The 14,045-nt window shown below is 42.0% G+C and overlaps 1 protein-coding gene across 4 annotated transcripts in view; it reads left to right on the forward strand.

Annotated features, from left to right (window-relative positions):
* Positions 1-14,045, forward strand: part of POLR3G (RNA polymerase III subunit G) — a 42,216-nt gene that overhangs the window by 23,539 nt on the left and 4,632 nt on the right. For 3 of the 4 annotated variants that reach the window (XM_006156541.3, XM_006156540.2, XM_014590913.1), the window contains exons 5-7: positions 4,160-4,207; positions 9,536-9,618; positions 10,255-10,401. In XM_006156541.3, the coding sequence (XP_006156603.1) occupies positions 4,160-4,207; positions 9,536-9,618; positions 10,255-10,401 (278 nt within the window). The remainder of the gene's footprint in view (positions 1-4,159; positions 4,208-9,535; positions 9,619-10,254; positions 10,402-14,045) is intronic. The other variant, XM_027774962.1, reaches the window with a different exon arrangement.

The following is a 14,045-nucleotide window of genomic DNA, read 5'->3' on the forward strand; positions in this document are numbered from 1 at the left end:
GTCTCTATTTCTCTGTCTGGCAAGCGCCCGCGCTCTATAGCGAAAACCTCTCAAAAAAAAAATTTTTTTTTATTTAATTTTATTTATTATTATTTTTTTTAATTTGCTATAGGGTATATGTGCTCACCAGAGAGAAAGAGAGAGAGAAAAATTGAGAAAGCAAGCCTCCAGGTTCAGGACTTGAACCGTGATCGGCCATGTAGAGGTGTGGTGCCTTAACCACTGCACCACCTGCTGGCCCCTAGATTATTGTTAGTTAAAGGGCCTTTTCACTGTGGACTATCCCTAAGAGAACTTTGCATTTGACATTGGAAAGTTTACCTTAGATGTAGAAGAGGTAGAAGGGGCAGTAGAAGAGTTGTCAACCAGCTGGTTCATTTTGCAAATAAAAACAATTTCAGTGAAATAAAGTGACATGAGGGTCATTTGGAAACCTAGGTTCCCACATTTTAATTCACTCTCCTTTCGCATCTCTACCCCTGGTGTTTTAGAAACTGCCCTTATGTAAAAGCAGTAATGGCAATATAGCTCTCACAGGTCATTGCTCTGCTCTCTCACTGCTAATTGTTGATAAGATTGGGGTCCCTCTGCACATTCTCTCAGGTTTATTATTTCTTGCATTTCATTAGTAATAATCTCTCAAATGATTCTGTTTCTCTCTTTTTTTTAGAGGGTTTTTTTTTGTTTTTGTTTTTGTTTTTTTTTTGCCTTAGGGCACGTGTGCTCACTGGGGAGAGAGAAAAAAACAGTGTGGCGGGGGGGGGGAGTGAGAAATCATCCCTTGAGGGAGATGGCTGCACCGGAATCCCCTTTCTTTCAATCTTCTCCTGGATCTTAGGCATGCACATGCGCACATGTGCGCACACACACCAGCTTGAGTTTCTTGAGTTTCAAGGCACTGGTTCTGGGACTCGAACCATGGTCAGCCGTGTAGGATTCCGGCGACATAACCGCTACACCATATGCTGGCCCTATCTGTTTCTGTTCTTTCTCATGATTTTCTATGAGTAGTTTATAGAAACTGAAATATATTCAGAGCTGTTGCTTCAAAAATTGACCATGTAGCCTACTGGCTAAGAGAGTCAGATCCCACTGACTGACTGTTGGCTCCAGTGGTTTTGAAAACATGCCGGATATTGGGGCCAGCAGGTCATGTGGAGGTTGAGGTGGCTGATCCCAGATGACCAACTGTGCAGGTTCATGTCCTGGACTTGGGAGCTGGAAAGGCACTCCAGGTACGTGTGCATGTGTACCTAAAATCCCTGGAGGAAAAGGGATTGCAGCATGACCATCACTTGTAGAGGGTGATTCTTCACTTTCTCTCTCTTTTTATGGCAAATGCACATGTCCTAGAGCAAAAATAGTCAATAGTAATAACAATAAACATATATATATATATATACATACATATATATATGTATATATATATATGTATGTATGTATGTATGTATTGTATATACACGCTTACATATGCAGCGAAGAAGAAAAAAAATTATGCTGGGTATGTGTGTGTGTGCAAAATCCTGACAGGATGGAGAACTGGAGGAGAAGGGCTTGTGGTATGACCTTTCCCCTCCTTTACCCCTCTGTTTCTGTGATTTTCTCTGGTGAGCACAGGAACCTCTGACAAAAAAGTATTGGTTCAAGTGATGTGAACGTGTTTTGTATAAACATACAGATTTCTTTGTTAGCAGTCATTTCTTTTAATCCATTTTTATGTTGCTTGAATTTTCTGTTTATGCTTAAAAATTAAAAGGTAAAGTGTAGCCAGCAGGTGACATAGTGGTTAAGGCACTGGACTCGCACGTGGCCAACCACAGTTTGAGTCCCAGACCTGATGGCCTGAAACTCATAATGGGCTTGTGTGCGTGCCCAAAATCCTGAGAGGGGAACAGAGAAGGGATTGCAGTGTGGTCATCCTCCCCTGGGGGGGTGATTTCTCACTTTCTGTTTCTCTATTCATCTCTGTCTCTGGCGAGTGCATGTGCCCTACAGCAAAAATATCTCCCACAAAAAAAAAAAAAAAAAAAAAGAATTAGTTAGCCAGTGTCGACAGAATTGTTTATTGGACGGAATTTATTACAGATTTTATATATACATATATAAACACATATATAAACACATATACATATATATACACACATACATATATCTACACACACACATTTTATATACATATACAAAATACATATTTTATTTATTTATTTAGAAAGATGTTTGCTATAGGGCACATGTGCATGCCAGAGAAGCAGAGAAAGAGAAAGGTAGAAATCACTCCCTGGGGGGATGGCCACACTGCAACCCCTTCTCCACTCTCCTCTTGGGATTTTGGGCACACACGCACACACTTCCAGTGTGAGTTTTAAGCTACCGGGTCTAGGATTTGAACTGCAGCTGACTATGTAAGTCTACCAGCATAATCATTATGCCATCTGTTGGTCCCTACAGCTATTTATATTTTAAATTCTAAAGGTTTCAGATAATCATTCGAATTGTTATTTTATTTTGTATGTGTTGAGATTGTGTCACATACTTTATTACATTAGAAATGCATATCAACTTCAGAAAACTTGTTTTTATAATTAGTCAAATAAAAAACTACTTAAGAAAAACATTTGTGGGGCCAGCAAATGATGTGGTGGTTAAGGGAGCTAGTCTTCCACATGGCCGACTGCAGTTTAAGCCCCAGACCTGGCAGCTTGCTTTTTGACTTGGCCTCCCTCTTTGTGTCCCTTTCTGGTCAAATTCAAGTATATAAATAAAGTTAAATAAAATAATTCTTTGAAAAAGAAAAACAGTTGTAAGCCTAACACCCACAAAGAATTTTATTCCAGATAAATTTTATAGCAGTATTTTGAAGATTTGTTTTAAGAATTATTTATTTAATTTTATTTATTCATTCATTTATTTTAATTTGATCAGAGAGAGACACAGAGAAAGAGAGGGCAAGCAAGCCACCAGTTCCAGGACTCAAACTGTGGTCAGCCATGTGTGAGTACCCAACGCCTTAACCACCACGTCACCTGCTGGTCCCCTCAAAGGTATTTTTTATGAACTTTTTCTTTGTAGGATAAAATAATGATATATCACTGTTATGTTAATATTTGTTTTCTTATATTTCAGGCTTAATCTTTGTAGTAAAATACAAAGAAATTTTATTTTAATTTTATAGGCAACTATTATTACGTATGCTTTTTTTCATTTTTTGTAACCCCAAGCTGCCGGGTCTAGAACTTGAACTGCACAGTTAGGCATGTAGGTTCCAGCCACCTTAGTCACAAGTTCACCCTCACTATGTTCTTCTTTTTTTGTTTTTTTTGCATAGGGAGTGTGTGCTCATCAGAAAGACAGAGAGACAGAGAGACAGAAAGCGAGAAATCCAACCCCCATGGGGGGATGGCCACGCTGCAATCCCTTCTCTTCCTTTCTCCTCTCAGGATCTTGGGCATGCACACACATGCCCCCGGCATGAGTTTAAGCCACTGGGTCCAGGACTAGAACCATGGTCAGCTACATGGGAGTCCAGTGACATAGCCATTACGCTAACTGCTGGTCTCATGTTCTTTTTTTTTTTTTCAGAGTAATTTTTGTTGTAAAGTGCGTGTGCTTGCTGAAGGGACAGAGAGAGACAGAAAGCAAGAAATCATTCCCCCCCCCCCAGGAGGGATGGCCATGCTGCAATCCCTTCTCTTCCTTTCTCCTCTCAGGATCTTGGGCATGCACGCACATGCAACTGGTGTGAGTTTTAAGCCACCAGGTCTGGGACTTGAACCACAGTCAACTACCTGGGAGCCCAGTAACATAACCATTATGCCATCTGCTGGTCCCTCATTAGGTTTTTCAAATAATTATGTCTAGTATCAAATTGATACCTAGTGGAAATTGCAATTAAAAAAAAAATTGCCAGTGGGCACGTGCATTTGCCAGAGAAACACAGAGAGAGGAAAAGTGAGAAAGCACCCCTCATCGGGCATGGTCACACCACAATCCCTTCACCTTCGTCTCTCCCTCCTTTTGGGATTTTGGGCACACACGCACATGCACCTGGCATATTTCTCAAGCTTCTGCATTTGGACTCAAACTGCACAGTTGATCATGTGGGATCCAACTACCTGAACCACCGGAAATTGCAATTTATGTATTTCTTTTGTACAAACAGATTGGAGAAGACTTCCAAGAGAAATGATGCCAAGGAAAAGCAAAAAAGGTACATTGACTAATATAATAGTTATTCAGGTAGGAAAAAGTTATTGCTTATGTTTTATTAATGTGGATTTGTCAACCTGAGTTATGCCCAGTATTCTGAGCACTTTTTCTAATTGCTTGAGGGTGCTGCTTTCTCTAGAGAGAAAGAGAGAAACAGAGAGAGAGAAAGCACCCCTTAATGAGGCATGGTCATGCTGTAATTCTTTTTACTATATTTCTTCATCCCACCAGCATTCTGGGCATGCATGTTTATGTACATTTGCCTGACATATTTTTCAAGCTGCAGGCCTGGACTCAAACCATAATTGGCCATGTGAGATCTGGCTCCCTTCACCACTGGGCTATAAGGCCTGCCCTATACCCTTAGCTTTTATTGGGCAAATATATTATTTTCATAATATACATGTGTATGCAGGATGGTGGTCAGGCCCTAGCAAATCACAAATCTATAACAGACTTTAAAGAATAGGAAAGAATGTTTGGAAGAATTAATGTTTTCAGATATGTCCCCTGGACCACTGATCCCTGGAGCTTCATACACAAATTAATCATTGGTGAAAGCTTGCCGTGTATCAGGACTTCTAGTTGTTGAAACAGCAGCACAACGTTTTTCATTCTGATTTAATATTTGGTATCGTGCATTGTGTAACTGCCATGTTTTGTTCTTGATTGTATTCTCCCTTTTGTTAAGATGGCTTCCACTGACTTAGATAAAAGTAAGTAACACCAAAAGAGTCAAGGCTAGAAAAGTTTGCTTCTTGAAGAATATGTGTTAAACGAACAAAAAAATTATATATGCATTCATTAAGCTAAATATAGAAAAACATTCATTTTAGTGTTTTGGTAAAACAATTTTGATAATTTGGCACTTCTCCCCCACTTAGAGAGATTAAGCATTAGGTAAAAGCAGAATGATAAGTAGCAACAAATGTCAAGTGAACTGGAATCACAGCTTTTTGATTAAGAAATTAGTAATATTGAGACTAGCAGAAGGTGTAATGGTTATGTCACTAGACTCCCATGTAATCGACTGCCATTTCTTTTTTTTTTTTTTTTGAGAGATTTTTGCCTTAGGGCGCAGGTGCTGGCCAGAAAGAGAGAGACAGAGAGATAGAAAGCGAGAAATCACCTCCCAGGGGGATGGCCATGCCACAGTCCCTTCTCCTCCGTGCTCCTCTGGGGATCTTGGGCATGCTCGCACACGTGCCTGGCATGAGTTTAAGCCACCGGGTCCGGGACACGAACCGCAGTGGACTACATGGGAGTCCAGTGACATAGCCATTATGCCAACTGCTGGTCCCTCGACTGCAGTTTGAGTCCTGGATCCGGCAGCTTAAAACTCACACTGGAATATACGTGCCCAAAATCCCAAGAGGAGAATGGAGGAGAAGGAATTGTGGCATGGCCATCCTATTTGGGAGATAATTTCTCACTTGCTGTCTCTCTACCAGCAGACGAATGCACAGCATAGCAAATGTCTCTCTTTTTTTTAAAAAAAAAAGTAATTTTTTTGTCTGGCCCCATAATGCAGTAATTAAGTGCTGTTCAGTGGGAGCTGGATCCCACTTGGTCAAGTAGAATTTGCATCCCAACCCTAGCAGCTTGAAAAACACACTTAGCACGCATGTGTACTGGGATCCAGACAGGATAAGGAATTGGAGGGCAAAAAGGATTGCAGCGTTGACCAGACTCCATTGGGATGTGAGTGAATTACATTCTTGGCTAATGTTTTTTGGTATCAATATTATATTTAGTGAGATCTTATTCATATGAGGGAGGTCTTCAGAAAGTTCATGGATGAGGGCAGCAGGAGCCATGGTAGTTAAAGTGATGGACTTCCACATGGCTGATCATGGTCTAAATCCTGGGCCAACAGCTTAAATTATCCTGGGAGCACGTGCATAGGTGCCCAAAATCTCAAAAGGAGAATTGGAAGAGAAAAGATTGTGACGTGGCCATCTCCCCTGGTGGGGGTTGGGGAGTGAGGGGTCTGCTTTCTTAATTTCCCTCTCTCTTTGGTGAGCACACATGCCTATAGCAAAAACCTGAAAAAAAGAGAAAGACGTCTTAGACAATGCATGTTATGAAGAAACTATGCATGGAATCAAATTTTTGTTCCAGAAAAACGTGTACTAAGTCCTTGTTTTCCATATATTTTTCATTGTCCCCCCTCATTGATGATTTCATTTATTCTTTTTTAAAAATTAATTATTTATTTAATTCTCTTTTTTTATTATTATTATTATTTTGGAGAGGTTTTCGCTATAGGGCGCATGCACTCGCCAGACAGACAGAGACATAGAGACAGAAAGCGAGAAATCACCCCCCGGGGGGGATGGCCATGCCACAATCTCTTCTCCATTCTCCTCTCGGGATCCTGGGCACGCACGCACACGCGCCCAGCGTGAGTTTTAAGCCACCGGGTCTGGGACGTGAACTGCGGTCGACTACGTGGGAATCCAACGACATAGCCATTACGCTAACTGCTGGTTCCCTGTTGTTATTTTTAAATTTGGCCAGACAGAGGCAGAGTGAGTGAGGAAGGGAAAGGCAGGAGCGGTTGGCTATGTAGGAGTCCAGCGCCTTGAACCACCATGCCATCTGCGACCCCGATGATTCTATGTTTTATGTACTACAGGTCGTATTACAGTTCTGCCATCAAAGAGGGCAAAGTTATCGCTAAATCTAACTGCTGCTTTTCTTTGAACAAATCTCACTAATGTATATATTTAGAAGTTCTGAGCTCACTGACTTCCCAAGGGGCAATTTGATGTAATAAAATAAATTATACTTCCATCTGTTATGGATCCTCCACCACAATCTAAGAATTTCTTTTCCATAGGTTAAATGTTAATCTTTAACAAAATTACATATTTCTTTTTTTTTTTTTTAGAGAGATTTTCACTATAGGGCGCATGTGCTCGCCAGACAGACAGAGAGAGACATAGAGACAGAAAGCGAGAAATCACCCCCCAGGGGGGATGGTCACGCCGCAATCCCTACTCCTCCATTCTCCTCTCTGGATCTTGGGCACGCACGCACACGCACCCGGCGTGAGTTTTAAGCCACCGGGTCCGGGACACGAACCGCGGTCGACTACGTGGGAGTCCAGTGACATAGCCATTATGCTAAATGCTGGTTCCCCAAAATTACATATTTCTGAGCCATGTTTTCCTCTGTTACCAAGTAATTTCTAGGTATTTAGTCTCGCTTTGGAAAAGAAATATAGTACTGTCTGATCACAACATTATAATTTTTTTGTTCTTTTTTTTTTTTGTTTTTAGAGAGAGATTTTTTTTTTTTCTGCCATAGGTCATTTGCACTTGCTGGAGAGACAGAGACAGAAAGTGAGAAATCATCCTCCAGGGGGAATGGCCACGCCATAATCCCTTCTCCTCCATTCACACACATGCACCTAGAGTGAGTTTTAAGCTGCCAAGTCTGGGACTTGAACCACAGTCGACTACATGGGAGTCTAGCAGCGTAACCACTATACCATCTGCTGGTCCTCACAATGGTTCAGTTTTGTAGCTTATAATACTTTGGTAACTGACTGGTAGGATCTATGTCTGAAGTGATTCTCTATTCCTTGCAGTTTCAGAATAGCTTCAAGATAAAATATTTTGTGATGGGTAAAAAAAAAATAAGTATTCCAAAGCTATTAAGACATTTTATTTAGGACCAGCCTGTGGCTTTGTGGTTAAGGGAGCCAGGTCCCATATAACCGACTATGCAGTGGCTTTAAAAACACACCGGAGGGCCAGCAGGTGGCAGGCATAGTGGTTAAGGCTCTGGATTCCCAGTTGGCTGACCTCAGTTTGAGTCCAGATCCAGTGGCTTGAAAATCCTGTCATGCGCATTTGTATGCCCAAAATCTGGAGCAGAAAATGGAAAAGAAGGGATCGTGGAGTGACTATCCCTCTTCGGGGGTGATTTCTCACTTTTCTCTGTCTCTCTGTGGCTAGCGCATGCAATCGATGGTAAAACCTAAAAATAAATAAGCAAAAAGATAATAAAAAAAGCACACATTAGGTGTGTGTGTCTAAAATCCCAAAGTGAGGGAGAGTTAAAGAAGGGCTTGCTGGGGGGGCCACTTCCTTATAGGGGGAGTAGGAATGTGTGTGCTTCTTCCTTTTCTCTGTCTCTCTAGTGAGTGCATGGGCCATCTAGCAAACTGAAAATAATTATAATAATAAAACATTCTATTTTGTTTATATGCCTTGAGTTTTCAGATTCATATGACAGGTATGTTCAGTTTAACCTTTTTTTTTTTTTTTCTTGGAGAAGTTTTTGCTATAGGGCACGTGCGCTCGCCAGACAGACAGAGAGATAGAAAGCGAGAAATCACCCCCCAGGGGGGATGGCCACACCGCAATCCCTTCTCCTCTCAGGATCTTAGGCACGCACGCACATGCACCTGGTGTGAGTTTTAAGCCACCGGGTCCGGGACGCGAACCGTGGTCGACTATGTGGGAGTCCAGCGACATAGCCATTACGCTCACTGCTGGTCCCCAGTTTAACCATTTTAATCTTCATTCCAAAGATGGTTCAGTATTACTCAGAATATAATCTTTTTCTCATCTCTTCATCATTGGCAAGTTTATATTTTTCCTCAGCTTCTTTTTCTAAGTCTGGCACAATAGCCTTACGCCAGAAATGCAGTACCCTGCTCAGTGACCAGGAAGCCAGTGCAGATGGGCTTGTCAGAGCCCTCACTGGTACACAGTGCTGGGGTAGCAGAGGTAACTTTTTCATAGTTGGGGCCTTAATGACACTAATTGCCAATAAAATTTTTCTTTCTTTTTCTTTTTGTTGTGTTGTTTTTAGATTTTTTCCATAGTGTGCTCGTACTTGCAAGGCACGGAGATAGAGGGAAGGTGAGACCTCTGCCCTCAGGGGATGGCCATACTGCAATCCCTCCCCTCCATTCTCCTCTCAGGATTTTGGGCACACACACACATGCGCCTGCTGTGTTTTTTGAGCCACTTGGTCTAGGACCCAAATTGTGCATGTGGCCATGTAAGATCCAGTGCCTTAACCATCAAGTCACCTGCTGGACCCCCAGTATAAATTTTCAGTATGAGTAAAATATGTCTGATTACAGTCTTAAGTAACTTTGGATTAACTGATTGTCATTTATGTGTGTGTTGGAAAATTAGTGAGGTCTGATTGTTTGTGTATTCCTTGAGAAAACAGAATTCACTCTGAAAATTATGGGACTGCCTGTTAGGACATAGCACTATGCTTGACAGCCTGTGGAAAAAAAAAAAAGGAACTGGCTCACAGGTGCTATTATAGAAAAATGTGTTAACAGGTAGTTTTACTTCAGCAGGCGCCAAACCCCAGAAGGCAAAAAATACAGTCAAAGGAAGCTCCGTCACTGATACTGCAGATGTGTTGAAAAGAATCGAGGTAAGGTTTCCTTCTTACCATAAAAGTGAACTGCAGAATGTAAAAGGTCCTACCGCCTTTCACTTTCTTTAAACATGCAAACTTCTCTCGCTTTTTAATAACGTGGATTTGGCAGAAGGAAGTGTGAGGTTGTACTGTTAGCTGAGAAATGAGGAGGTTCCATCCGGTGGGTTCCCACTCCCCTGCTTTCCTTCCTCAGCATGCCAGGTGGGCTTTTACAGCTGGGCTGTTTGTTGTTCTCTCTGTTCTCTCTTACCATCTGCAGTAAGATTAAGCAGCCCCAGTTCTTTCCACCTTTCCGGTAGAAATCTTCCTCTGATCCCTAGGAATTCCGCACTGGGGCACGTCCCTTTTCACTGGGTCTGCCAGAGGGGTTTGGCCCTTTAGACTTTTCTCCCTGCCTGTAGATTTTGCCTTACCTTCCGCAGGGCCCAAGGTAAGAGAGGATTAGCCAAGGGTTGATCCCTAAACAAGAACATGCCTGAGGCACCTGGGGGGCTCTGAACCTGCCTTTCATTTCATGCCTGGGAGGTGTTGAATGTGCCCTTTCAATAGGTAACTGTGTTCTCCTAAAGTCTGGGTAGGGAGGATAAAATCTAGATGTTTCCAACTAAACTAATGACACTCACTTACCAGGAACTGGAAAAGAAAGATGATGGTGAAAAATCAGATGAGGAAAACGAGGAGAAAGAAGGAAGCAAAGATAAGAGTAAAGAAGGCGATGAGGATGAGGATGAAGACGCTGAAGAACAGGAGGAATATGATGAAGAAGAGCAAGAAGAGGTAACAGTCCATTTGGGGAGTGCACAAAAGTCACTGAACGTAAAGATTATCTATTACAATAAGAAATCTAATATAATATATAATTATAGTCAAAAAACAAAGCCAAGTTGAGGAGAACTAGAATTGTATTAGCATCACTGGTATCAATTTATGGATATTAAGAGTATTATGATAGTATTGTACGTCACTGCACTCCCATGTAGTTGACCACAATGGTTCGAGTCTCAGACCTGGCGCCTTAAAACTCATGCTAGGCATGTGTGTGTGTGTGTGTGTGCCCAAAATCCCAAGAGAACAGAGAAGGGATTGCAGTGTGCATCCCCCCCTGGGGTGATTTCTCGCTTTCTGTCTCTCAGGTGAGCGATACAGCAAAAAAAAAATCTCTCTCTAAAAAAATTAAAAAGAGCATTATTATAGCATTGAAATGATAATGTTGTAATATTGAATACAGGAGATAAAAATAAGGTAGTAGGCAACTTTGTGAGAGCCCACAAAATAGGTTGATCAGATTAGTGCAATTATCAGTAAAATCTACTTAGCCAGCTGGTGGGTGTGGTTGTTAAGGTGACTGGATCCCACAGTGACCAAATGCACAATTGGACCTAGTGATTAGAAAAATATGTTTGTGTTTGTGTACCCAAAATCTTCAAAGGAGGGAAAAATAGAGAAGGGATTGCAGCATGGCCCATCCCCAGGGGGATCTTTCTCTCTTATCTCCAGGAGTGCATGCCCCCTCTGGCAAAATTAAAAATTTTATCAACCTAAAATTCTAAACCAGCAATTAAGATAATGGAGGGCTGGGCCAGCCAGTGGTGTGGTGGTTAAGGCAACTGGACCCCCCATGGCCTGCCATTCAGTTCTAGATTGGTGGCTTTCAAAACATGCTGGGCCAGTGCTGACAGCTGAAAACCCTGAGGAAAAGTAACTGCGGTGTGGCCACCCCCTCTGCAGTGTGCTTTCTCTTTTCCCTTCTCTCTCCCTCCCTCCAGGGAGTGCCCACACCCTATAGCAAAGACAATGGAGGTCTTAGTCTTCTTGCCTTGCTTGGAAGGGAAGCCCTGAGGGGCTGTTTGCACTTCACATTCCAAGTTCCCTGTGCACACTGTCAGAGAATGCTGATGATAATCTGGTCTCAAGTGTCTGACTGAGCCGGGATTCAGTGTTTTGGATTTTAGATTTCCAACTTTTAGAAATGTGGTACATTTCAAAGTAAGCTGGAGGCGATCAGATATTTCAGAGGAGGGTCAAATCGTTGACCATAGACTCCTTGGGACTTTGTGGACAGAGAGGGAGAGGGCAAAAGCACCCTCCAGTTGTGCTTTTCAAGTTGCTGGGGCTCCTGTTCAGGAATTTTTTTTTAGTGCTTTTGCCATAGAATGCATGAGTTCACCAGAGAGAGACACAGAGATAAGGAGAGGGAGGGAAACTGAGAAATCCCCTTTCCTGGGGGATGGCCTCGCTACAATCACTTCTCTTTCAGTTCTCTCAGAATTTTGGACATGCATGCACATACACACAGCGTAATTTTCAAGCCGTGGGTCTAGGACTCAAACTGTGGTCGGCCATGTGGGAGTCCGTGGTAGGCAGGTAGTTAGTCATGAGCGGGCAGCCCTAAGAGAAAAGGGAAAAGCTCACCTAGCTCCGGGCGCCAGGAGGGCGAGGCAATTTGCCATCTTCCTTCCTTGGGGCCTGAGGGAAGCATACAGAGATGATTCCTAGACTTTTTTCTCCTATCAAAAAGATCCAAGCAAGCATTTTAGTCAACACCCTAATCCCCAAGTAAGCATTTTCATCAACGCCCTAATTCCCACTAGGATAATAAATTAATTAGGCAGTCTAATTAAACAACCTGGCTCACACTGGGCATGCGCAATTAGGTCATCAAATTCCTCATTCCTTATCTGTGAGAAAAGTGCGCAAGGGTGCAGGAGGAAACACGTGGATTCGAATTCAAACGAAGGACATAGGTAATATGACAGACCTCCCGCTAATAAATATTCATGATCACCTCTAGTAATAAAAGTAACAATTAACCAGTATCAAACGCGGTTGCCACCTGGCAATCTGCCCAACCAACAACCTTTTGGGGTGTACTTTTCTTTCTTTTCTTTCTTTCCTATTAAATCTTCTTTTCTACCTACTGCATTTGTGGTTGCGGTTTCATTTTGCACCTAGGGACAGATCTCTAATTTTAGTCATCTGGACCCAAAGAACCAAGGACTTCACAATGCAGCTCCACATTCTCCCATCCGTTAACAAGTCCAGTGTCCTAACCACCACACCACCTAGTAGTCCTCCATTTTAGCTTCTTACACTATCCTCTAAATCTTTTTCTGAAAATACTTTTAACTATGAAATCTTTATTATATATGCTATTTTGCATTAAATAGTGTATTCTTTCAAAATGTATGTTGGTATATGGAAGGAGATATGGATACTTTTTATCTGTTTCCAAATGGCGAGCCAACTGCTAATCTCACTGAGTAATTTGCTTTCCTCAACATGAAATTGTTGCTTTATCAGATCCTGTTAGACTCTACACTGGGACTTTTTTTCTTTTTTTTCCTGAATGAGAGTGTTTTACTTTTAAATGATGATCAGCACACCAAGTAGTAACATGTAACAAATTTGTGAATTCTGTCATCTTGTATTTTGATTCAAAGAAACAAAAAGCAGCCAAAAGGATTTCACTAGTACTCACTGTTCCAGCCTTTAAGCCAGAATGGACTACTTTAAGGCTGACTGCTGCTTTGCACAGATTGCCAGTAACTGTTTACTACGATTTCATAGGGGAAGCCCCTGTCCTTCAAGAAAGCATTAGGGAAAATAAATTATTGAATCCTTTTCTTTCTTTAAAGAATTTTCTTTTTTGGGACCAGCAGTTGACATAATGGCTGTGTCACTGGACTCCCATGTAGTCAACCGCAGTTCGGGTCCCGGACCCGGTGGCTTAAACTCATGCCGGGAGCATGTGCCCAAGATCCCAAGAGGAGAATGGAGGAGAAGGGATATCGGTGTGGCCATCCCCTCTGGCGGGGGCGGGGGGGGGGTGGATTTTTCTCACTTTCTCTCTCTGTCTTTCTGGTGAGTGCACACACCCTATAGCAAAAAACTCTCAAAAAAAAAAAGAAAAAAAATGTCCTTTTTTGCTATATCTAAGAAAGAAAAAGTTAACGTTGAGTTACATGTTGCTTGAGCTAAAGGCATAAGAAAACAACATACACCCATTAAATTTTTAAGAAATATGATGTAAAAAGATGAAATCTTTGGGAAGGTTCTAAGTCTGTACAAAGAAGCTAGATTTGCTACTCTGCAAAAAGTGAAGGGACTGGCTATATAATATAAAGAATAGTTTAATGCCTTTCCCAAGAACATAGCTGGAGCTCTGTGAATTCCCCAATTTACAGAAATTCTGTAAAACTTCTTCATATTCCACGAGGGCATCTGAGAGGCCAATCCATGGGACAGGCACTTCGTTCTTCTATCCATCTATGTGGTTGTTTTTATGGATTTCTGGCTGAATGTCACGACGAAGGCCAAGGGGTTATCCAGGACTTCCTGCCTGTTCTGTAGGAAGTTCTGGAGGACAGTCATCTTCTCCTGGGTCTCCTCCACGTTCATGCTGCAGCTACCATGGGATCCCA

Source organism: Tupaia chinensis, unplaced genomic scaffold (genome assembly GCF_000334495.1).
Source record: "Tupaia chinensis unplaced genomic scaffold, TupChi_1.0 Scaffold000498_1, whole genome shotgun sequence".
In the NCBI taxonomy this organism is placed as follows: Eukaryota; Metazoa; Chordata; class Mammalia; order Scandentia; family Tupaiidae; genus Tupaia; species Tupaia belangeri.